The sequence below is a fragment of the Kogia breviceps genome, chromosome 14, assembly GCF_026419965.1.
Source record: "Kogia breviceps isolate mKogBre1 chromosome 14, mKogBre1 haplotype 1, whole genome shotgun sequence".
Lineage (NCBI taxonomy): Eukaryota > Metazoa > Chordata > Mammalia > Artiodactyla > Physeteridae > Kogia > Kogia breviceps.
The window spans coordinates 85235964-85260431 of NC_081323.1; the positions used below are offsets into that span (position 1 = coordinate 85235964).

Sequence of the window (24468 nt, forward strand, 5' to 3'; positions counted from 1 at the left end):
AGTACAGAGTTGATTTCCCTTTTTGTCTGTCTGGGTTGGGGCCCGGGAAACAGCTACTTTAAACCCAAAGAATCTTTTACTTAGTACATAGTAATGTTCTGCAGATGTTTTCTATTATCATCTGATCCCTACAGCATGTTACTGTATTCTGAAAACCGGAATCTGGCAATGAAGAATCACATGGATAAGCAGTGATGACACTCACCTTTAGCAGCACCTGCTCTGCCAGAATACTTCACGCCTGAGGATGAACCTCACTTCTCCCACGTGGGACCTCAGTTTCCCCAAAGGTAAAATCAGATTTTGACTGAGATGCCTCCAAGCGTGGCCGTCCGCAATGCGAGGCACCATTGCTGCCCACCTGCTGCTCTCCGGAGTCTGTTCACCTGACGGGGTTGTTTTTCATCTCTTCAGCAGCAGGACTTTTTTTGTTTTTTTTAACATCTTTATTGGCGTCTAATTGCTTTACAATGGTGTGTTAGTTTCTGCTTTACAACAAAGTGAATCAGTTATACATATACATATGTTCCCATATCTCTTCCCTCTCGCGTCTCCCTCCCTCCCACCTTCCCTATCCCACCCCTCTAGGTGGTCACAAAGCACCGAGCTGATCTCCCTGTGCTAGGCGGCAGCTTCCCACTAACTGTTTTACGTTTGGTAGTGTATATATGTCCATGCCACTCTCTCACTTTGTCCCAGCTTACCCTTGCCCCTCCCCATATCCTCAAGTCCATGCTCTAGTAGGTCTGTGTCTTTATTCCCGTCTTACCCCTAGGGTCTCCATGACCTTTTTTTTCCCTTAGATTCCATATATATGTGTTAGCATACAGTATTTATTTTTCTCTTTCTGACTTACTTCACTCTGTATGACAGACTCTAGGTCCATCCACCTCACTACAAATAACTCAATTTCCTTTTTTATGGCTGAGTAATATTCCATTGTATATATGTGCCACATCTTCTTTATCCATTCATCTGTTGATGGACACTTAGGTTGCTTCCATGTCCTGGCTATTGTAAATAGAGCTGCATATGACCCAGCAATCCCACTACTGGGCATATACCCTGAGAACACCATAATTCAAAAAGAGTCACGTGCCAAAATGTTCATTGCAGCAGCAGGACTTTTAAAGGGCTGACCTTTGTGCAGAAGTCTGGTTTGTGCAGGATAAGAGTGGAGCTTCTCTGGGTAGAGCAGGGGAGGAGGCCTCCCCGCCTCCACCCTCCCTGGGGGCTTTGAGGACAGCACCCAGACAGCCAAGAGAGGCAACGGGGGGAGCCGTCCCCTGGCAGTGGTGGCCTAGAGTCCATCCTTGGAATGCAGTGCCCCACCCAAAGCCCGGGGCCCTTCTAGCTTCTTCCGGCGATGATCTTGATGATGGTCATCTTCTGGCTAATGAACGGTGGGAGTGGGCCCTGAGAACCGGGACCCGGCCCTGCCGTGATTCTGGGAAGAAGGGATGTTCCCCAACAGGAGGTTTTCAGCCGGGGCCCCAGCGGGAAAGGGCCCACTCCAGTGGGGTCACTGCCTATAGTGTGATCAAGAGACTCTTGGCTAATTGGGGCACCCTTATGGGAAACCAATGGAGGATGGTGAGGTACCCTCCCTACCCCTAGAGAGGTGACCGCAAAGCCACCACACCCCAGATATGGCTGTAGGAAAGGCATGGCCCTTAGGAGCTGGCACAGCTACTGCCCAAGCAGACCCAGCAGCAGGGTGGGGGCCTGGGGAGGCGGCAGGGGGCAGAGGGGAGGGCCAGCCTCCTGGCACACGGAACAGGGTGGTGAAGGATTGCAAATAGATCTGGAGCCAATGCAGGACATCCAGCACCGTGGTTGGAGCTTCTCACGGTGAGGGGGGTTTAATGGTCAGCATTCCAGAAAGTTCTATCTCAGTAGTGTGCTTGGGGAAGGCCCTTGAAGTAACTGTCAGGTGACTGCTACCTCCCAAGAGTAGGTGAGCGCATGCATTGTTCTCTGCCTTTACAAATACACTAAGAGGGCTTCCCTGGTGGCGCAGTGGTTGAGAGTCCGCCTGCCGATGCAGGGGACACGGGTTCGTGCCCCGGTCTGGGAAGATCCCACGTGCCGCGGAGCGGCCGGGCCCGTGAGCCGTGGCCGCTGAGCCTGCATGTCCGGAGCCTGCGCTCTGCAACGGGAGAGCCCACGGCGGTGAGAGGCCCGCGTACCGCAAAAAAAAAAAAAAAAAAACAAAAAAAAAAACACTAAGAGGGACTTCCCTGGTGGTGCAGTGGTTAAGACTCCGCGCTCCCAATGCAGGGGGCCCGTGTTCGATCCCTGGTGAACTAGATCCCACATGCATGCCACAACTAAGGAAGCCCACGTGCCACAACTAAGGAGCCCACCTGCTGCAACTAAGACCCCGTGCAACCAAATAAATAAATATTTTTTAAAAGATACACTAAGAATCACATTGGACTTGGAGTCATCTAGCCCCTAAAGATACCAGCAGGACGTCTAGTGATGTCTTTCTATAGAAGGCAAGCTGACCTGAATCCCCTTGGGCAAAACATTCCCTGGAGTCGTGGGTTGGTGTTGGTTCAACCACGAAAACAAAGGGCTCCCTTATCCATGAGCTCATTTTGATCCTTGCAACAACCCAGGCACGTGCATAGGGCAGATGAGTAATGACCTACTTTTAGCAGATGAGAAAACAGAGGCTCAGAGTGGTGAAGCAATTCGCCAGAAGACACACAGCAAGTCAGTGTCTGAGAAATGACTTTGTTTTTCTTCCTAGCACTTAAATCACTCTCCAAACAATGCATTATAGAGCTACTGGATGATTTTGGGGGTCTTGCCTCATAGAACATAAGCGTGGTGAGGGCAGGGGCTTGGTCTCTTTACCGGTAGGCACTAGAGTGTGGTGGTCAAGAACTGCTGGACTCAGAAACCAGATTCTCTGCGTTTGCCCCTTATGAGCTCTCTGTGCCTCAGTTTTCTCGTCTTGAAAATGGGGAGAACAGTGGTACCTACCACATAGGCTTGTAATGAGAAGTAAGTGAGCTCATACAAATGCCTGACATCTATTAGACGGTCCATAAATATTCGCTGAATGAATGAAAGCCCGGGCCGTGTATGGGAACAGTGACACCAAGTGCAGTACTCTGTTCGGGGGGTTGTCAGGATGGAAGTTGTTCTTGTCATCTACGTCCAGATGTGTCAATCTCTGCCCCCGTCCCCCTTCTTTCCTTTCCCCAGTCCCTTGTGCTCTGTGCCAGGTTCTCTGCTACCCCAGCAAAGACAAACAGTTAACTAGACTCTTTCTCTGCCTCTGAGGAGTTTGCTCTGTTGACTCTGTGCCTCTGGTGGGGAGACACTGTGCTGAGCGCTATAGCGGGAGAATGCCTGGGGAGGGCAGACGAGATTGGGAGATAAACGCCGAAGAGCAGCGCCATGTTCGAGCCTTCTGCTGTTTTACAGCCTGAGGACCACACCCCCAACCCTGGCAGTGCCCCTGGAGGGCCCCCCAGTGCCAGGACCAGGGCCCAGAACCTCGGATGGAACAGACTTCTCACTCAAGGTAAGTCAAAGTAAATCGGGCCCCCGTTCAGATCCGCAGTCAGGACGCCAAAGCTGTAGATTCCCTGCCGTGTGCTAGGCCCTGGACAGGAGCCAGCTGCTCCTGGGACAGCACCTCGCCTTCCTATGAAGCAAAGCGCCAGCTCTGGAAGATCCACAGGGTGGGCTTTCCCAGCCTACGAGTGGCACGGCTGTTGGACATTCAGCGGTCACCCCCTCCACACATTTACTGTACACTCCTAAGGGCCTCCTGCTTATGAAGCAGGAGGTCTGTCCATCCAAGATGGTGGGGGTTTGTGGGTGGGTGTGGTCTTCTCTCCTTGTTTAAAAAGCAGTGTGCCCTTGTCCAATTGGATACAAAGTGTCGGCTTCTAGAACATTCTTAGAATGCAGAGACATCCCAAGTGGAAAGAGTTCCATCACTAGGAGTCTCAGTTTTGACCTTGAGTAAGTCTTTTAACCTCCATGAGCCTCCCAGTTCTTCACTATTAAATGGGAAAAATAATAACAACAACAGGACTTCCCTGGTGGTGCAGTGGTTAAGAATCTGCCTGCCAATGCAGGGGACACAGGTTTGAGCCCTGGCCCAGAAAGATCCCACATGCCATGGAGCAACTAAGCCCGCGTGTCACAACTATTGAGCTTGTGCTCTAGAGCCCACGAGCCACAACTACTGAAGCCCACGTGCCTAGAGCCCATGCTCCGCAACAAGAGAAGCCACCACAATGAGAAGCCCATGCACTGCAACAAAGAGTAGCCCCTGCTCGCAGCAACTAGAGAAAGCCAGTATGCAGCTACGAAAACCCAACGCAGCCAAAAAATAAATAAAAATTTTAAAAATTTATTAAAATAATATTAAAATAATAATTATAAAAAATAATATAATAATAATAACAACAACAACTACTAACTTCACAGAACTTGATGAAATGATCAAATGGATTGTGGGGCTTCCCTGGTGGCGCAGTGGTTGAGAATCCGCCTGCCGATGCAGGAAACACGGGTTTGTGCCCTGGTCCGGGAAGATCCCACATGCCGCGAAGCAACTAAGCCCGTGAGCTATGGCCGCTAGGCCTGCGCGTCCGGAGCCTGTGCTCCGCAACGGGAGAGGCCACAACAGTGAGAGGCCCGCATAACGCAAAAAAAAAAAAAAAAAAAAAAAAAATGGATTGTGGACTCGAAAATGCTTTTTAAAAATTTGTAACTAATCATCGTTAATGAATTATATTGAGCATCTTTTCACATACTTATCTTCCACCTACGTATCTTCTTTGGTGAGGTATCTGTTCAGATCTTTTGCTCATTTTTTTTTTTAATCATCAGGTAGTTTGTTTTCTTATTTTTGAATTTCGAGAGCTCTTTATATATTCTAGACACAAGGCCATTGTTGGATATGTGCTATGAAATTATTTTCTCCTGTGGCTCATCTTTAAATTGTGTTTAAGTGGTGATACGCTGCCTACATGTTAAGGATCTCCCCACGTGACTCAGAATGGAGACCCCAAGAAATTCCCCCTCCATCCACCTCTGTTTATCTCTGGGCAGCTTCCCTGGAGCGTGTTGGGCTCCTCTGAGCAAGGTCAGGTGTTGGAGCCGTGAGCTCTGAGAATTTGGCTCAGGGCTGGGGCTGCAGGGGTTGAGGTGGGGACAGAGTTGGAATATATTTGTCGCGCCTGGTAATCCTCAGCCGGTTTCTGCAGGTGTCGGCAGCCCGATCCCCACCCGCTCATGGGAGCATCTCGTTGCCGCCTCTCTGATCGTCCCAGCTCCACATTCCACACAGTTTGGATGTGTAGGCTGGACACATGCCTCTAGGGTATCCAGGTTCTGGAACCCTCCGATCTGAGGGAGGGCAGCTGAGTCACGCCTGAGGCTTCTGGCCCCAACTTCCCACCTTGGGCCTGGAGCAGCCCCTCACCAGGCACTGGCCACCCAGGCTCTCGTCTCAGCGCCTCAGGGGAACCTCTTTAGAAGCCCGAATGCTGTTATTCTGTCCTCTCCTCCTCCTTTTTTCTCTTCTCTCTCTCCTTCCCTCCTTCAGGCATCTCTGAGCTAGCTTTGCACAGAAGGGAGCAGAGGGGACATTCTGCAGGAGAGTGCTATTGGGCTGGTCAAACAAACTGTGAGGAGGAAAAGTTGGAAACAACCCAAATGTCCATCCATAGGGGATTAGTTCATAATCTAACTAGTGATGAACTATAAATAAGGTGAAATAAAGGCACAATGGATGCTTTTTAAGCTGATGATGTAAATTCACATTTATTGGCATGGAACAAGGCTCACAGCGGACTGTTGGGTTTTTGTTTTGTTTTGTTTTTTAAGCACGGTTATAGAACAGCTTGAGCCCTTTTTTGCAAAATGGCACCTGTGTAAACAGAGGCACCGAGAGCTTATCTGAAAGGATCCTTAGCCAGGTCGGCAGACCCATTAGCTCTGGGCGGCAGAATTTCAGGTGATTTTTGTTAAACCTTCTTCAAACTTATCAGTGTTGCCTCAAGTTTTTCTCAATGAGAAGGACTGTTTTCGGGGTCTGAGATTATTTTTTAGCATCAAAAAGGGAACAAATACCCGTCAGAGATATATCTCAAGATCTTCCCTTTGGTTTTTTTGTCCCAGGGTGGTGGTTGGAGGGTACTTCCTGGCAGCTCCTGGAGCTGCATTCCCAGCTGCTGTTTGATTCCTTGGAGGAAGGGGTGGGGGTGGGGGTGGGGGGATCAGTGCCCTCCCAGGAGGGTTGCCGGATGAAACCTTGGCAGGTGCAGGGAAGTTCACAGTGTGCTCCTTGAAGGCCAAACATGGACACGGAGCCTGGGCCCAGAAATAGCCCCTCGCCCCTGAGACCCTTGGAATTCTGCAGGGTCATCTCAGGGAGGGGAGAGCCCGAGCAGGCCGCTGCTGGAAACTTCCTTGCAGACTCTGAAATGGAAGATGAGGCCTAAGACAGGCTCCTCTAACACAAGCTGGACCCGGGCAAGGAGTTCTCCAAAGTCAGCCCAGCTGGACAAGTCTCTGATTCCAAGCCAACCGGAGATTTCCTAATTAATCGTGAATTCTGTGGAATCCCAGAAATATGGTGGTCAAGCCTGCTGCAGATAGATTTCTCCAGCTGTGTTTCTTTCTCTTTCATAGTGCATTTAGACCTAGATCTCAATTTGATTTTATTTGGCACTATTGTGCCATTTTCATTTCATTTCATTATCTCAAAATATCTAAAAATTGTTTTCACTTTTTATCCCCACCCCCCGGCATCTTTCCTCTTTGTCAAGAAGTATTTATTCTTATTCTTCCGAAGGAGAGAATCTCTGCTTTCTCTGGATCCCCCAAGGTCAAATAACTGGTGAATTCAAACCTCAGCTCAGCTGAATAATCTCTCACCCATCCATCCATCAATCCACTCATGCATCCATCCAACATCCATCCATCCACTTGTCCACTTTCATTATCATCCACCCATCTATTCATCCATCCATCCGTTCAACACGTATTTATGTCACAACTCCCTTTGGGGCCCCAGACTGGGGTGGCGTGAACCTTGGCCTTATTGTCCTGTACTCTGTGAGGACAGCATGTCCCCCACAGAGCCATCACAGGGAGTGGGAGTGCGGTGCTGGACACACAGTGCTGTCTTTGAATACCTCCCTCCCTCCTTTATCTGGGATGACGATAATATCCATCTCACCCAGCCAGTTGTCACATGGTGAGGTGACGATGGTGGCCCAAAGACCCTATGTGATCGTGAGAGCCTCAGCGCTCGAGCGGTGACAGCTGTGATTCTTAGTTTCTCGGCAGCAGAGACCCCGTCAGGTTCACTCCTGCACCTCGCAGAGGCCAGCACAGAGTAGGCACCCAGGGGCTGCTCCCAAAGGAGCCGTGTCCACAGCCCAGCTCCTGAGGTCACGTGGTGTCAGGGGAAAGCCACACACAACCCTGGACCCTGGGTGCGACTTGTGCCTTTGCGGTTCAGCGGCCCCAATGAGGAGAAAATTCACCCCCAGAAAACCAAATGCTTAGGGCAATCAGGTGGGTGAGAAACTTGGGAGGGGTGGTGCCGGACGGCCCGGAAAATAGAAATGCTTTGAGGAAATAACGGCTGTGTGGAAGGATTCAGGCCTGATTTTACCGGCGAGCCTCAGACTTGATAAATAATCAATGTGGATTCCTTTTTCTGTCTTCCTTAATATCCCCTTTCCTCCTTTTCTCCTGGTTCTGGGCCAAATAGCATTTCCCAAGAATCTGAAATGAACTCCTTAAGCGTCAGCATCCTGGGAAGTTAGAGTCCCCCCAGGATCTGGGGACATTCTCACACGTGTGTGCACACACACAGACACACAGGGACACACACAGACACATGGACACAGAGACACAGAGACACAACACAGACATACACAGATGCACACAGAGACACACGGGCATACCCACACGGACACAGACGCAGACATCTACACACAGACACACAAGCTCACATGTGCAGAGGCCAAGGACGGTGACAGCTGCATTTGTCAGGAGCCATGGATTCCCACGGAGCCGTGGATTCTCAAAGACTGACCTCAAGGAAAAAAACCTTCCCTGGATCCCCTGAGGAATTGTGACATCAACTCTCCAATTCTGGGGTTCTTTTTTTAACCCCTTTTACATTATTAATATAAATGAACGGGCATTTATAAATAACCAGTGATGCCCGGAGTTGGGGAGATGATGGAGCAGGTGGCCGGGGACATGGGTCACAAGGAGGGGCCCTGACTGCAGAGGATTTAAAGACAATGAAAACCGAATAGAAATCAGTCCGCGTTTACTAGAGCCCTGCGCTGGCCGGTATAAACCGTGTCAGCGGTAAATACTCCTCCCCCTCCCGCACCACTCGGGAGTCCACTTGTAAATAACAGTATTAATGATGCTACGTGAACATGAGAAACATGTTCTTGTTTTAAAGACAGAAATCAGAAGGAAAGAAACTCTGACCCCTGCTACAACATGATGGACCTTGAGGACGTCATGCTGAGTGAAGTAAGACAGTCCCAGAAGGACAACTGCTGTGTGATTCCACTTATATGAGGCCCCCAGAGTCATGACATTCACACAGACAGAAAGTAGAAGGGTGGGTGCCAGGGGCTGGGGAGTCAGTGTTTAATGAGGACAGAGTTTCAGTTTGGAAAGATGAAAAGAGTTCCAGAGATGGACAAGGGTGACGGCTGCACAACAGCGTGAATGTATTTAATGCAACTCTGTACACGCAAAAATGGTTAAAATAGTCAATTTTATGTCATGGTATTTTACTACGACAAAAACAGAAAGAGAGAGAGAAGGGAGGGGGGAAAGGAGGGAGGGAGGGAGGAAGGGAAACAGATGCGACCCTGGCACAGGCAGTAGCCCACTGAGGCAAAGGTGGGGGCCACGCAGACCTGGTCTCCCCATCATGTAACCTCAGGTAATTCACATCGAGGTCGGCGGCCTCAGTTTCCCACTCTGTGAAACGCGATTGGTAACTCCTACTGCATCGAAGGAGTCAAGGCAGGTTAAACAAACCAGGTAGACAAACCCATCCGGGTCATTCAGTCTCGAGAAGTTAACGTAAGAGTTTGTTGGCAAGGTGTGGGAACCTGCCGTCAGACCAGTGGGCGAGGGGTCCCCAGGGCTCAGCCCCGAGCAGAGGTCGGGAGGGTCGAGGAAAGGGGCTCAGTGGAGGGTGGGGCTGATGGAGGAAGGAGATGGAAGCGGGGAGCTGAGGTCATGCTCCCAGCCTGGGTGGACGGTGTGGCCCTTGCCAGTGATCGGGGCTTAGGAGTCGGAGGGGATGAAGTGACCTCCACTTGAGGACTCGGATTCCATCTGAAGGGATCTTCCTGCTGCTTTTCTGAGTCCTCTGGGGGGCGACCGTGGTCTCTGTGTGGCGAGCTGATTCGATTTACTCAAAGGGCGCCCGCTCAATGCTTGGCTCGGGAAGGGTATTGAGCGCGCCCACCGTACACCCTGGGTACCTCCTGGGTGATGGAGGGGGGACGCCCGGAACAGTGGGGGCAGGGGGAGAGCCTGGCTCTGGGGCCAGCACGCGCCCACTTAGGCGTTCCACAAATATAATGAGCAATGACTCTTCCTGGCCGTGGGGATAAAGCATCGAGTCAAACAGACAATGTCCCTACCCTCGTAGAGCTTATGTTCTATTTCGGGGGTGGGGATGGGAAATAAACAAGCAAGTGAATGCATTGCATTTCAGATGTTAGCAAGTGCTGCCTGGGAGAACATCAGAATGAAGTGAGTCAGGTGGGGATGCAAGGATGGGGTGAGGTTCGATTTTAGACAGGGTGACCAGGAATGGTCTCTCAAAACTGACACCTGGAGGAAGTGAGGGAGGCACAGGGAACAGCAGGTGCAAAGGCCCTGAGGCCGGCACGGTCCTGATGTGTTTGCAGGACCGAGAGGAGGCCGGGGTGGCTGAAGCCAGAGTGGAGGGAGTAAGGTCAGAGGACAAGGATGGGAGGCAAGGCAGAGCATGAAGGGCCTGATAGGCATTTGTAGGGGTGTTGGGAGCACTGGCGCGTTTGAGCAGCAAAGTGGTATAACTTGACTTAAATGTTTAAAGGATCTGTGCGTGTGTGTGTGTGTGTGTGTGTGTGTGTGTGTGTGTGTGTGTGTGTCTTTAAAAGCCCAAAGGGGCACAGGGCAAAGCAGTGACAGCTGTGATGAGGTGAGAGGGTCGCCGTCGGGCCTGGGTCCCTAGTGGAGGTGGAGAGAAGTGGGTTGTCTCAAATGGCTTGGGCAGAACAGGGAGGCCTGGGGCAACCTCTGTGCTGGCCTTGGATCCTGTGGGAATCAGGCCTCCTGTAAGTCGTCCTGAATCCCCCTTTCCTGACACCATTCCTTACCAGCCACCTCAGCTTGAAACCACAGCTTTAACTTATATCTCTGTGTCATTATCACCCACTGCTGCCTCGAGCGGGTCACCGGGTCCCACCCCAGTTCTGAGCCGACTGGCCTTTGCTGTATCCCCGCCTCGATATTCTCCAGGCACCTGGATGTGCGGGTCCGACCCTGAACCCCACGCTTCACCAACTCAGAACCCCGACTTCTCCGCCCCCATTTCCTGCCGTAACCAGGGTGTCCTGGGGTCAGACACCTCCTCTTTCTAGCCCCTCCTGGGAAAGAATCCTCCTCTTAACCCTTCCCTCCAGGTCAGCCTAAATATTCTAAAATGACCCACTAAGAATGTTGCTTTTGGTAGGTGTGATCATGGTATTTTGGTTTGGTTTTTAAGTCTATCTGTTAGAGATTCATTCTGAAACTTTATGGATGAAATCATATGCCTGCGATTTCCTTTATAACACACCAACCAAAATCAATAAGTACATAATAAAAAAGATGGGGGGAGAAGAAAGGTGGAGTTGGTAACTGTTGAACCTCGGTGTCCCTCAAGGATTCATTTGTACTCTTCTCTCCACTTTTACAAATTTGGAACTTTCCATAATAAAAGAAAAAAGTAAAAATAAGGCAAGTAGGGACCCAACCCTGCTGGGACATTCAGGGGCTGCCTGCTGCTCTCCGGACAAAGTCCAGACACCTTCAAAGAGTGAGTAACAGGTGGGTGCAGCCCCCTGACACTCTTCGGAATTCCTACGTAATTGGTTTTATCGTTGATTTAAAATCCCTTACAGGGCTTCCCTGGTGGCTCAGTGGTTAAGAATCCGCCTGCCAATGCAAGGGACACGGGTTCGAGACCTGGCCTGGGAAGATCCCATGTGCTGTGGAGCAACTGAGCCCGTGTGCCACAGCTACTGAGCCTGTGCTCTAGAGCCCACGAGCCATAACTACTGAGCCCATGAGCCACAACTACTGAAGCCCATGTGCCTAGAGCTCATGCTCCGCAACAAGAGAAGCCACCGCAATGAGAAGCCTGCGCCCTGCAACGAAGAGTAGCCCCCGCTCACTACAACTAGGGAAAGCCCATGCACAGCAACAGAGACCCAAAAGCCAAAAATAAATAAATGAGATAAATTTATTTTTAAAAATTAAAAAAAAAAATCAAATCCCCTACACACAGTACAACTCCCTGCTGCCTGGACCAGAGTGGATGGTTCCCTCTACCCCTCCCCTGTGCACCAGGCCATCTTTGACCTGGCACCTGACCCCATCGTCCCTCTAACACTCCTGAACGGCCTCTGTTCCCAGGTGAACCATGGCTGGGTTTTCTTGCCTCGGTGCCTTTTCCTATGCTGTCCCCTCTGCCTGGAGCACTTTTCTCACAATTTTTCACCTGCTGACTCCTTTTCCTACAGATGTGGCTCTAGCATCACCTCTTCCAGGAAGCCCTCCCTGACCTCCCCTGCCCTGTGTTGTTGCAATTACTCTCCTGTTCCCACTCTAGGCCCATCTCCGCTCCTGATGGGAGGGCGGGAACCAGGTCATCTTGTTCACTGTTGCACGCCAGGGCCTGAAACACAGTGGGGACAATAAATATTTGTTGAAGAAATACATGAAATTTTGTTCCCATTTCCATTTCAATACGAGGCAGACCCATTCTCGCCACCACCCAATCTTTCTCCTGCCTTGGGAAGAAACATTTGTTAACTGTTCGACAGCAGCTTTAAGCCTAATCCTTCAATTTTAGGAAGAGGCCACTCAATCTAGCTGAATCCCAGAAGCCTTAAACACCCAGAACACAAACCCTTCCCTGGAGGTAAATGCGGCCGCCCCTCGCCTCTTGAACATCCATCCGAGGGCCTCCAAGGCTGCAGCTGCAGAGCCTGAAGGTCTGCGGTGCCTCTGTGGCTCCCATCTGTACCTTGTCGGTGCATGAGAGCCACCTGGAGACCTAGGCCTGCCTCCTCGCACCGCGAAGACCAGCTCAATCAGTCTCTGGGGTGGGGCCCTGGCGGCAGGGTGGGCGGAGCTCCCCACGTGATTCCAAGAACCGTTGACATTGGTCAGAAACCAACCCCGTGGGGATGGGCCAAATGCCTGCAAAGACATTCCACCTGCTGAGGGCATTTAAGGCCAACCAGGGGGCTGGAGACTGCGGCTTCCTGCCAGGTGAGTGATGGGTGGGTGGAGGGTGCCGGGGACCTTAGAAGCTGTTTGGGGGCTCCAGAGAGGTTGCTGCGGTCATGCCGTCCCCGCAGCTGGTGGCCTACCTGGAGCAGTGGCTCCCAGGAGGCCCAGGCTGGGCCTTTCCCTGTTGAATTTCAGTCTTGGTCGACAGAAGCTGTCCTAAGGGGCGCTTGGCTTGTTTTCAGGATGGGTGAGGAGTGGGTGGTAGTTGGTGGGGACCCTTCACCCTCCAGAGCCCAGGCGGGGTGTGGGGGGGGGATGGCAGGGGGCCTGGGGCTGCGTCACCCACACGGCAGCCGGCAGCCTGTAGATCCGTGTGCCCTGCGTCTTTGCTGGTGTCCTACTCCCTGAAATATCCCTCGGGACGTTCTCACCTGGGGAACAAAGCCTTTCCAAGCCTTGGAGGTGGATCACGGGAAGAAGGCCTGGTTGCTTGCTTCCTTCTTGCTTTGACACGTGCCTCTCATCTTGGCCAGCATGGGCCGGGGAGGGAGGCATGGCTGTGTGTCTCCCTGCCTCCAAGGTGGTGTCAGGACACGTCTATTTGGTAAAGCCGTGCAGGGAGCCGAAGAATGCCGGTGGAGGGGGCGGGGGCCCTGGAACTGGAGACCAGCCCCCTTCCCGGGGGCCCACTCCAGCCCCAGCGGTGTCTGCTTGCTGACCTTGGAGCTGAGGTCGGCTCAGTCCTTCTGAATAAGCCTCACTCCAACCCAATGTGTGGTTTTAGCTTCAAACAAATCCCACTTTGTTTGAACAAGGGGCTGTTAGTGATGTAGATCTGAACACGCATCGAAAGATGTCCCCAGTACAGGCGAAGTGGAGAAGCGCGCTGCCAAACCCTGTCTGTGATCGGCTCCCCCCGCTGCAATCAGCACCTCGGGCCACGTGCAGAGCGGCTGGGGCGTGTAGAGGGTGGTGTGCGTTTTCAGAGGTTAACTTGGAGGAGGAGTGGGGTTATAGGGAGTTATAGGGAGTTAATGCTCAGTACGCTTCTGAAGTATTTCATTTTCTTAAGCCGCGAGCATGTGTTAAAATCAGAAAAATCCTGCTTTATAGAAGCCAACTCCGGGGTGATGAGACATATCTTAATTTAAAACTGTTTGGGGTTCATGAAAGATGCTCACAGTCAAAGTTTGGCTAGACCTAGGGAAGGACAGAAAAAAACAAATGGCCTGTAATGCTCCCACCAGAGAAAGTGACCCAGTGCCATTAATAAGGCATGGCCAGGGAGGGTCCCTTGGGTGGGCTTCTGCCACCTGACACCCAGAGCAGGGGGTCTCGTAGTATAGGGAGCAGCAGAGCTGGCCTGAGGCTGCGGGGGTGGCGTCAGCCCCTACGTTGATGATGTTTGCCTAGGTAACTGGTCTGGCTTTCTCTGGATCTCAAATTTAGAGAATCAGTGAAGAAAGGTACTGACTTTGCTTTGGGTGCATAACTCAAAGCCTCCAAATTAGCGTTCTCATTATACTACTGGTAAAGGATGACTGGGTAGCCAGCTCTCCTGGGGCTAGAAATAGCCATGTGAGGGGAAGGAATCACATTTGAGCTGTGAGGAGAGAAGCCTGGGAAAGCCAGAACGATCTGCTTTGCAGCTGGCTTTGCAGGATGTCCCCAGATGAAGTGGTGTGGCCAAATCTGTGACTTTCAAACTGCTTTCAGGGACAAGGGGGGACTCTGATCTGAAGTCAGGCTTTCTCTGCTTATGCCACCTGATAAAGGCCTTCCACTTGATTTTCGGTTTTTGGTTTTTGGCTGCACCGCGCAGCTTGCGGGATCCTAGTTCCCCGACCAGTGATTGAACCCCAGGCCCGTGGCAGTGAAAGCACCGAGTCCTAACCACTGGACCTCCAGGGAATTCCCATTGGTTTTTTTTTTTTTTTTTCCCCTGCGGTACGCGGGCCTCTCACTGCTGTGGTCTCTCCCGTTGCGGAGCACAGGCTCCGGACGCGCAGGCCCAGCGGCCACGGCTCACGGGCCCAGCCGCCCCGCGGCACGTGGGATCTTCCCGGACCGGGGCACGAACCCGCGCCCCCTGCATCGGCAGGCGGACTCTCAACCACTGCGCCACCAGGGAAGCCCTCCCATTGATATTTGATTTGAAGGAAAGTGGCGGCCATCTGAACCCCTGGATCCACTTCCCAGCTTCCTTATATCCACACCATCGAGATGTGACAGAAGCATGCATGGTTCCCATGGCAACAGTCCTAGAACGAGGCCCTGCCCTGGGTCTCTCAAGGAGCAAAAAGCATTTCATCCCCGTGTACCAAACCGGCCTCTGTGCACATTCAGACGGTCTCATGGGCTGAGTTGGTTGGGCCCCTAACAGTGAGTGAGACGTAGCAATGAGGTGGCAACAGAGTGTTTCCAAAGCGGCCTCTGTTGTTTCCTTTGTCTAAAACGGTGCACTTCCCTGTTTTCCAACATCTCACCCATGTGTTAAGTGCCACCCACGGTGGAGACTCGGTGTTTCCTCATCTGACCTTGTTACAGATTATCGGCTGCAAAGTTTAGTGATCCAGAGCGTGACGCAGGAGTCAGACGTAGGCTGATTCCTGGCTCTGCGGCTTAACAGCTGTGGGAACTTTGGCAAATGGCATCTGCAAAGGTTTCCTCACTTGCAAAATGGGGCTCTCTCTCCCTTACTGTTAACGTTGCTTCATGTTTTTTGAGTTTTTTACTAATTTATTTAAAAAAATGTTCTCGGAGTGTAATTGATTTACAATGTTGTGTTAGTTTCAGGTGTACAGGAAAGTGAATCAGTTATATATATACATATATTCATTCTTTTTCAGATTCTTTTCTCATATCGGTTATCACAGAATATTGAGTAGAGTTCCCTGTGCTCTACAGTAGGTCCCTGGCGGTTATCTATCTTATATATAGTCATGTGTGTATGTTCATCCCAAGCTCCTGATTTATCCCTCCCCTTCACGTTTCTCCTTTAGTAACCATACGTTTGTCTTTGATATCTGTAAGTCTGTTTCTGTTTCGTAAATAAGTTCATTTGTATCATTTTGAAAAATTAGATTCCACGTATGAGTGATATCATATGATATTTGTCTTTCTCTGCCTGACTTCACTTAGCGTGACGTGAATTTCTAGGTCCATCCATGTTGCTGCAAATGGTATTATTTCGTGTTTTTTTTTAAATGACTGAGTAATACTCCATTGTGTATATATACCACATCTTCTTTATCCATTCCTCTGTTGATGGACATTTAGGTTGCTTCCATGTCTTGGCTATCGTAAATAGTGTTGCAATGAACTTTGGGGTGCGTGTAGCTTTTTGAATTACAGTTTTGTCCAGATATATGCCCGGTAGTGGGATTGCTGATTCATACGGTAGTTCTATTTTCAGTTCTTTAAGGAGCCTCCATACTGTTCTCCATAGTGGCTGTATCAATTTACATTCCCACCAACAGCATAGCAGGGTTCCCTTTTCTCCACACCCTCTCTAGCATTTATTGTTTGTAGACTTTTGATCATGGCCATTCTGACTGGTGTGGGGTGATACCTCATAATGTTGCTTCATTTAATCCTAAGTGTCCAATATTCCTGGTATGTAATAAACACATTTTGGCCATTGCTGCCTGAAATAGGCCCATAATACTATCCTGCTCCTAATTTATATTGCCATATGTCTTACCTCTCGGAGATGTAGCATATAGCTCCTTATTTAAACCCAAATCTCGGGTTGCCACGGATCATCCTGTTGACCTTGGCTATTACAGCAGCTGGAAAACTCTTTTGTGATGGTGCTTTCAAGGGTGTCATGATGAATAGCAATGATTTACCTGTGGGTCACTGGGTCATAAAAAGCAACTCTTTCTTTCCTGATGGGGCAGGATTGGAGACGACTTTAAAGGAGGTGAAGGGATGGGACATGGCTACTCTCTGGCCTGAGCCTCCAGGGCTGAGATTGTCCTGCGGCATCATTCTCTCCTCTTCCTGATGTGCTGGCTTCTGGTGTATTGTCGGAGGTCAATCTACCTCCAGGTTGAACTTTTAACCTAATTAATCTAAAGCCTGAGATTGTCTCAAGCCAACTTATACATGGTGCTTCTCCTGGTAAATACACAGCAATGGAAGGCCTATGGATGTCACGTTGGCTCCTTGACTCTCTGGGGGTTGGGGTGGTGGAGGTGACCAGTGTGACTTCGTTAACAGAATGTTTAGAGCTTCGCAAATGTTCCTGTGACCCATTGTGTCACTCTCCACCTCTCCAGATGAGATGTGCTGGGGGGGGGGGGAGCAACTGGTCAATTCTGGGAAGTAATTTGCATTTCCCACTCTCAGATTTGCACACATTGTCAGCTATTCTTGCCCGAGCTCCTAAAGAGACTAATGCCTTAGCACAAGCAAAGTCACGGCAGTGAAGCCTCAGCTCTGAGGCTCAGCTGACATGCTCTCTTATCTGTCTGGGGCTGGTGGTGCTTCTTTTTAGGGATTTGTCCCTGGCTGGTAGCAGCTGTTAACTGGTAGTGCCTCTGAGGCTGCGCTTCTGTTCTTCTGTCTCAGATTCCCTCCTTTCCCCGGTCCCTTGCTGGCTCTTTGTTTTCTTGGACCCTAATACGCAGGTCACCAAGACTCAATTCTTGTTCTGTTCTCAGATAGAGTTCCTCTTCTGTCTCCTTGGCTCTCTCCTCACTTACAGAATTCTCCTTGTTGTCTACACCGTCCCATCCAAATTGATACGTCTAAATTAGTCTCTCCTACCAAAATTATTCCCAGATGTTCTACTCTCAAGGAGAGAGTCTGTTGGTCATCTTTATGCAGTTTTCTCTGTGGTATAATGTAGTCTGGCCTATCCTGTATACTTAGAAACAGACGAGTATTCATTGCATGCTTCTAAGAAAGGTTATTTATTCCCTGCTGCCCTGTGGGAAGTCCAAACTTGCCCTGATCTGAATAACCCTCCTCTAACGGAGGGCTAACTCCCTTTGTGAGCTTATCACTCACCACCCTCTTCTAACAAATATTTGAGTACCTACTTGCTACATGCCATGCATCGTGGAGGGCCTGAGGAATCGTAACTAAGACACGCGTGGTCCCATCGTCCTCGGGAGCGTGGAGGGGAAGGTGCACAAACAAGAAAATATTGAGCTGTGGTAAAAAGCTATGGAGAAAGTGAAACAGACAGCTTGGGAAGATACTTAGCTTCTTAGATAGGAAAGAATTGTTGGGTAAAAGTGGGCTGAGGCCAGCTCACGTAGGGTGGACATCATGGTGAACTTGACTTTTCTTCTAAGATCAACCAGCCAGTAGAGGGCGGGGAAAAAGTGGGGGACATTACACGGTCAGTTTCTTTTTAAAAGATCACATGGCTTTGTGTAGAGAACAGATTGGGATGAGGCAGTGGTAGAAGCAGGGAGTAGAGTTTGGAGGCAGTTGCCATAGTGTGGGTGAAAGATGATGGGAGGCTAGCCCAGGGTGGAGGAGGTCCTCCAAACAATTAGGAGTGGGGGCTTCCCTGGTGGCTCGGTGGTTGAGGGTCCGCCTGCCGATGCAGGGGACGCGGGTTCGTGCCCCGGTCCGGGAGGATCCCACGTGCCGCGGAGCGGCTGGGCCCGTGAGCCGTGGCCGCTGAGCCTGCGCATCCGGAGCCTGTGCTCCTCAACGGGAGAGGCCGCAACAGTGAGAGGCCCGCGTACCGCAAAACAACAAAAAAAAATTAGGAGTGGAACGTGCTTGAGACAGCCCTGTACTAATGTGCTGGTGGATCGGATGTAGGAGAAGAGGACCATCTTCCTATCATAGCCTGGTTGGGCTCCTCAGCATCCTGTACATATGCTCTGTACAGAGCTCCTTGGACCCAGCCGCATGGAAGGGTTCTGTGCTTTCCTTCCAGCCTACCCTAGCCACCAAAAGCCCAGTTCAAGCCAAACTGCCCCTAAAAAGATATCCCTTACTCCTGTAGCCCAGGGCTGGTCCCTTCTGAGTTCTCATGATGCTTGTTGCCTATTGAACTGGCATGTGATGCCTGTGGATGCTGCTGTCTGTTCCACTGTGGGTCCTTTAAGGGCTTACAGCCCGGATGGCTTTAACTTAGTAACCACATACTGAGCACTGAAAACCTCTTTGGAACTGTCCTACCTACAGGTGCTTTACCTCTTCTAGTCAATATGCCGACTTTGGAAGCTCCGGAAGAGAGGCTGAGAAAATTTAAGTATCGTGGCAGAGATGCATCTGTGAGTGTGAAGCAATACCTTACTCTCCCAAGGGTGGGTGCAGTAAAAAGCACGTGGTTGAAACGCATTAGCAATAGTGGCGAGTGGGCTAGATGGAGTCAACACGCGAGTATAGCAGAATGTTCATTGTGGGTAAGTGCACGGATGGTCACTGAATAATCCTTTGAACTTTTCTGTATGTCTGAAAATGTCATAGTAAAATATTGAAGGTGGGGAGAATCCAACCTCATGGACTTAGACAACTGTAGACTCAAATCAAGGTCTCCATGTGATCTTGAAACTACTGAACTTCAGAGCCTCAGTTTCTTCATCTATAAAATGGGGCTGATACCTACCTCTTAGGACCTGGGTAGCAGCATCAAGTGCCTGGCATGTAGATGCTTACCTGCAGCTCTGCATGTCCAGGGGGCTTACCAAGGGGCTAAGATGTTGGGAATACAGGTACCAACCAGCATGCCTTGAAGAGAAATAGGACTCAGAAGTGAAAAGTCCAGACGGCTCTCTCTACTGGGATGAGCGTGAGGGCTGGGCCAGGGAGGCTGTGCTGTGTGTGACTCTCTCATTCGGCTTCTCTGGTCTCCAGGTTTTCTGTCTAGCTCTGTGTCCTGTATCTATGTATCTTGACTGACAGATCAAGTTGGCTACGCCTTGGGAATCTGAAAGGCAGCTGAGGATAAGGAGAGCACAGGGGCATAGCCGCCCAGTTGAACACCATCCAAAGCCAAATCCCTCTTACTTACACCCTTTCCAGCAAGTTTGGCTGTCTGGCTTCCAAGACCGCCACGGATTAAAGGAAACCAATTAGAACAAAGAAATCAAACCCTCTATGGGGACAGCAGCAGGAAGGGCCAGGAGATGAGAAGGTAGAAGCCAAAGGTACCAAATTCTCTATGGGGAAGGGCCGCTTAGCGATGGGAACAGCACAACTGCCTCCATAGGCCCCCAGTGTGTCCCCGCCTTTCCAGATAATACCACAATGACCCTAGTTTCTTTTCTTTTCTTTTTGGCTGTGCCGCACGGCTTGCGGGATCTTAGTTCCCCGACCAGGGATTGAACCCCGGTCCCCAGCAGTGAAAACGCCAAGTCCTAACCACTGGACCGCCAGGGAATTCCCATTGACCCTAGTTTCAAGCAAGGCTCAAATAGCTTCTTAAAGGAACCAGAAGTATCTAATACACACTGACTTCCTTATAATTAATATGTTAAAGTCTTCAACCCCAAACTCATCTATCCATAAAGATTAGATCATTTCCCCAGGATTCTCAATACTGTAAGGTCTGAGTTTTGCCTGAGAAAAGAAGAAAAGGGGGTTTGTTTGTTTTTACAATTTCCATCTTCCTCAGTCTGGTGTCCAAGTAAAACTCTTGGGATTGGATCAAGGTTTGAATGACCTATAGGCTGATTCCCAACAGTGGAAAAGGTCAAGGACATCCGGAGCCGGGCTGCTCCCTCCGTCCCCTGCCCCACCTGGGTGCCCACAGCTAGAAGGCACAGCCCTGCTTCTCTGGACGTAATCAGCACCAATGAAGATGTGCTCAGATTCAGGGCAATGGGTGGCTTTGCTCAGAGGTCTCTACACCTGCGAATCCTGGCTGGCCAATGGGCGTGCATATGGTCTTCCTTCACTTTGGGAGGAAGATTGACGATCTCTCTAGAGGTGGTGGAGGAGGAGAAAGAAGCAGAGGAGGCTAACTGAGCTGGCTATTGACTAGCTGTGTGATCTGAACTCTTCCAGCCTGTGGCATCTGTAAAAGTGAAATTGGATGCTTTGATGTGTGCTCTAAAGGCTAAACAGGGTGACGACCTGACTTCCCTCCCAGCTCTAAGGGCTCCCATTCTTTTCCTCATTAGGTGAGGCGGCAGCAGAGGATAGCAGTCAGCCTGGAGCTCCGGAAAGCCAAGAAGGATGAGCAGACCTTGAAGAGGAGAAACATCACGGATGCCTCCCCTGACCCTTCCGAGCAGCAGACCAGAGGGGTACGTCGGGAGCGTGGCATGTAGAGCAGTTGGGTATAAAATACATCCTCAGTAAGTTTCTCTGCGTTGAAAATGTTTGAGTCAGAACTTGCAAGCTCTAATGGAGGCCCTTTAAGGAAAGGGGTAGAGAGATGGTGATTAGAACTAAACTGGTGTTTTCAGCAAGCTAAGTGTCATTAGCTTGGTGGCCGTGAGTCTGGGATCTATGTTCTAACCGGGGGTGGAGAAGATGCTGCGTCTCATCGAGAATTCACTTGCTGCCATTCAGCCAGAGAAACGGGAAGTGAGGGGTCACGGAGGTTCTCCCTCACTGGAGGCATATAGTCACTCGACCCGTCACGTCTTACCTAGGACTTGAGTGCTATCATCTAGCTTCCATTCTCCATCTGCCCCCAGCTCACTCAAGGCACATCCTGGGGTGCTTCCAGGCCAATATTGTTGTGCTTTTGCAGAACGCCCTGACTTAGCAGGGTTAGAACTCTGATGGGGTTGTGTCTTCATGGCTTTTATGATCTGTTATGTTAACTATCCGTGTGCATCCTTGCGTCCTGCTAGGATTCAGCCTCTTAGAGGGCAGAGATTGGTCCAATATGGGCGAGTGGGTCCCATGATGTCCTACTGTCCACCACGTGGCATGGCTGTGAGATCATCCTTTGAATTGCCGTAGGACTCTGAACCCTACTCTACCCAGCTTAATTCGTCTCGAGGAGTCCCTATAGGATTCCTGCCACCCAAGGAAGATGAAACTGTGAAACCAAACTATGAAAGAGTTTTCTTTTTTAGCCTATATTAGCATGTTCCTTTTAAAACTCGAATTCACATACCACAGAGTTCACCCTTTTAAAGAATATAGTCAGCGGTTTCTAGTATGTTCACAAGGTGCTGAGACCATCACCGCTCACTAATTTCAGAACATGCTCATCACCGCAGCAGAAACCCCACACCCACGAAGCAGTCACTCCTCACTCCTCCTTCCCCCAGCCTCTGGTGACCGTGAATCTACTTTGTCTCTGTGGAGTTACCTTTTCTGGATATTTCATATTAATGGAATCATATAATACGTAGCTTTTTGTGCCTGGCTTCTTTCCGTCAGCAAAACGTTTGCAGGGTTCATTGATGTTGTAGCATGTGTCAGGACTTTCCTTTTTGTGGGTGAATCACATTTCATTGTATACCACATTTTGTTTATTCATTCATTAGTTGATGGACATTTGGATTGTTTCCATTTTTGGGGTGTTATAAGTAATGCCACTATGAACTTTGTTTTTTTCCTCAAAAACATTTATGCTTATTTTTTAGTTTTTTAAATGTTCGGCTGCATCGGGTCTTAGTTGTGGCATGCGGGACCTTCCTTGAGGCATGCAGGATCTTTCGTTGTGGCACGCGGGCTCTTTGTTGCGGTGCACAGGCTTCTCTCTGGTTGTGGCGTGTGGGTTTTCTCTCTCTAGTTGTGGCGTGCAGGCTCCAGGGTGCATGGGCTCTGTAGTTTGTGGCACGCGGGCTCTCTTGTTGGGGTGCGCCAGCTTAGTAGTTGTGGCTCGTGGGCTTAGTTGCCCCGTGGCATGTTGGGTCTTAGTTCCCTGACCAGGGATGGAAGCCTCGTCCCCTGCGTTGGAAGGTGGATTCTTTACCACTGGACCACCAGGTCCCTGTTATGAATGTTTTGTGCACAGGTTTTTGTCTGGACCTATTTTCAGTTCTGTCAGGTATATGTAGCAGTAGAATTGCTGGGTCGTATGATAATTCTAAGTTTAACTCTTTCAGGCAGCGCTTGTGGTGAGCTGAATAATGTCCCCCCACCCCCAATATCTCCCTATCCTAATCCCCAGAACCTGTGAATGTTACCTTATATGACAAAAGGGATTTTGTAGATGTGGTTAGATTAAGGATCTTTCTTTCTTTTTTTTTTTTTTGGCTGCGTTGGGTCTTTGTTGCTGTGCGCAGGCTTTCTCTAGTTGTGGCGAGCGGGGGCTACTCTTTGTTGTGGTGAGTGGGCTTCTCATTGTGGTGGCTTCCCTTGTTGCGGAGCATAGGCTCTAGGTGCGCGGGCTTCAGTAGTTGTGGTGCGCGGGCTTCAGTAGTTGTGGCACATGGGCTCAGTAGTTGTGGCTCATGGGCTTAGTTGCTCTGCGGCATGTAGGATCTTCCCAGACCAGGGCTCGAACCCGTGTCCCCTGCATTGGCAGGCGGATTCTTAACCACTGCGCCACCAGGGAAGTCCTCAGATTAAGGATCTGGAGATGTGGAAATTATCCTGGATTATCTGGATGGGCCCAGTGTAATCCCATCTGTCTTTATAATAATAAGAAGGATGAAGGACAAGGCAGAGCAAAAGCAGAGATGAGCGTGTAGTGCCTTGAAGATGGGAGGGGCCAAGCAACACAGGAAGCCCCACTAGAGGCTGAAAAAGGCAAGAGGATAGACTCTTCTCTCAGAGCCTCCAGGAGGAAACAGCTCTGCCAACATCTTGACTTTAAAAGTCCAGTGAAACTGATCATGAACTTCTGACCCCTAGAACCGTAGGCTGTAACTTTGTTTTAAGCCACTAATTTCTGGTAATTTTTTACAGTACAAATAGGAAACAGATATGCTGCCAAACTTGTTTCCAAAGCAGCTGCATCACTGTACATTCTTACATCCTTACCAACACTTGTTATTGTCCATTTTTGGATTAGAGCCATTTTATGGGTGTGAAAGGTTGTATTGTTGTAATTTTGATGTTTTCCTAATGACTGATGATGACGAGCAGTTCTTCATGCGCTTACTGGCTATTTGTGTATCTCCTTTCGAGAAATGTCTATTCAAACGCTTTGACAATTTTTAAAATCAAGTAATTTGTCTTTTTATTGAGTTGAAAGAGCTCTTTATATATTCTGAACGTTAGACCCTTACCAGTTATGTGATTTGCAAATCTTTTCTCCCATTCTGTGGGCTGTCATTTTACTTTCTTGATAGACTCTTTGAAACACAGATTGTTTTAAATTTTGAAACAGTCCAATTTATCTATATTTTGTCTTTGGTTTGCTTGTGCTTTAGGTATCATATCTAAAAATCCATTGCCTAATCCAAAGTCACCAAGATTGATGCCTATGTTTCCTTCTAAGGGTTTTATAGTTTTAGCTCTTATGTTTAGGTCTTTCATCCATTTTGAGTTAATCTTTTTAAGTGGTATGAGTAGGGGTCCAACTTTATTCTTTTACATATAGATGTCTGTTGTCCCAGCACCATAAAGGCTATTCTTTCTCCATTGAATGGTCTTAGCAGTCTTGTCAAACATCAGTTGACCATAAATGTGAGAGTTCATTTGTGGACTATGAATTTTCTACCATTGATCTATATGTTTATCCTTATGCCAGCACAACAGACTTAATTACTTTAACTTTGTAGTAGGTTTTGAAATTGGAAAGTGTGGGTCCTCCAATTTTGTTCTTTTTTTCCCCCAAGATTATTTTGGCTCTTTGGGAATCCCTTGCATTTCTTCATGAATTTTAGAATTGGCTTGTCAATTTTTTCACTAAAGGAAGCTCAGATTTTGATGGAGATTGCATTGATCAGTTTGTGGAGTATTGCTATCTTAACAATGTTCAGTCTTCCAGTTTATGAACATAGGATATTTTTCAATGTGCTTAAGTCTTCTCTAATTTTTAAAAATAGTTTTCAGCATATAAGTGTTGTGCTTCTTTTGTTCAATTTACTCCTAAGTATTATTCTTTTTGATGCTACT

General features: G+C 49.4%; 1 protein-coding gene across 1 annotated transcript in view; it reads left to right on the top strand.

Moving 5' to 3' along the window:
* Positions 1 to 3273: 3273 nt before the first annotated feature.
* The window catches only part of KPNA7 (karyopherin subunit alpha 7), a 48959-nt gene continuing 27764 nt past the window's right edge, over positions 3274 to 24468 (top strand). The window contains 3 exon segments of the mRNA XM_067012243.1: positions 3274 to 3541; positions 18679 to 18767; positions 20619 to 20744. Coding sequence (XP_066868344.1) covers positions 3415 to 3541; positions 18679 to 18767; positions 20619 to 20744 — 342 coding nt within the window. The 5' untranslated portion in view covers positions 3274 to 3414.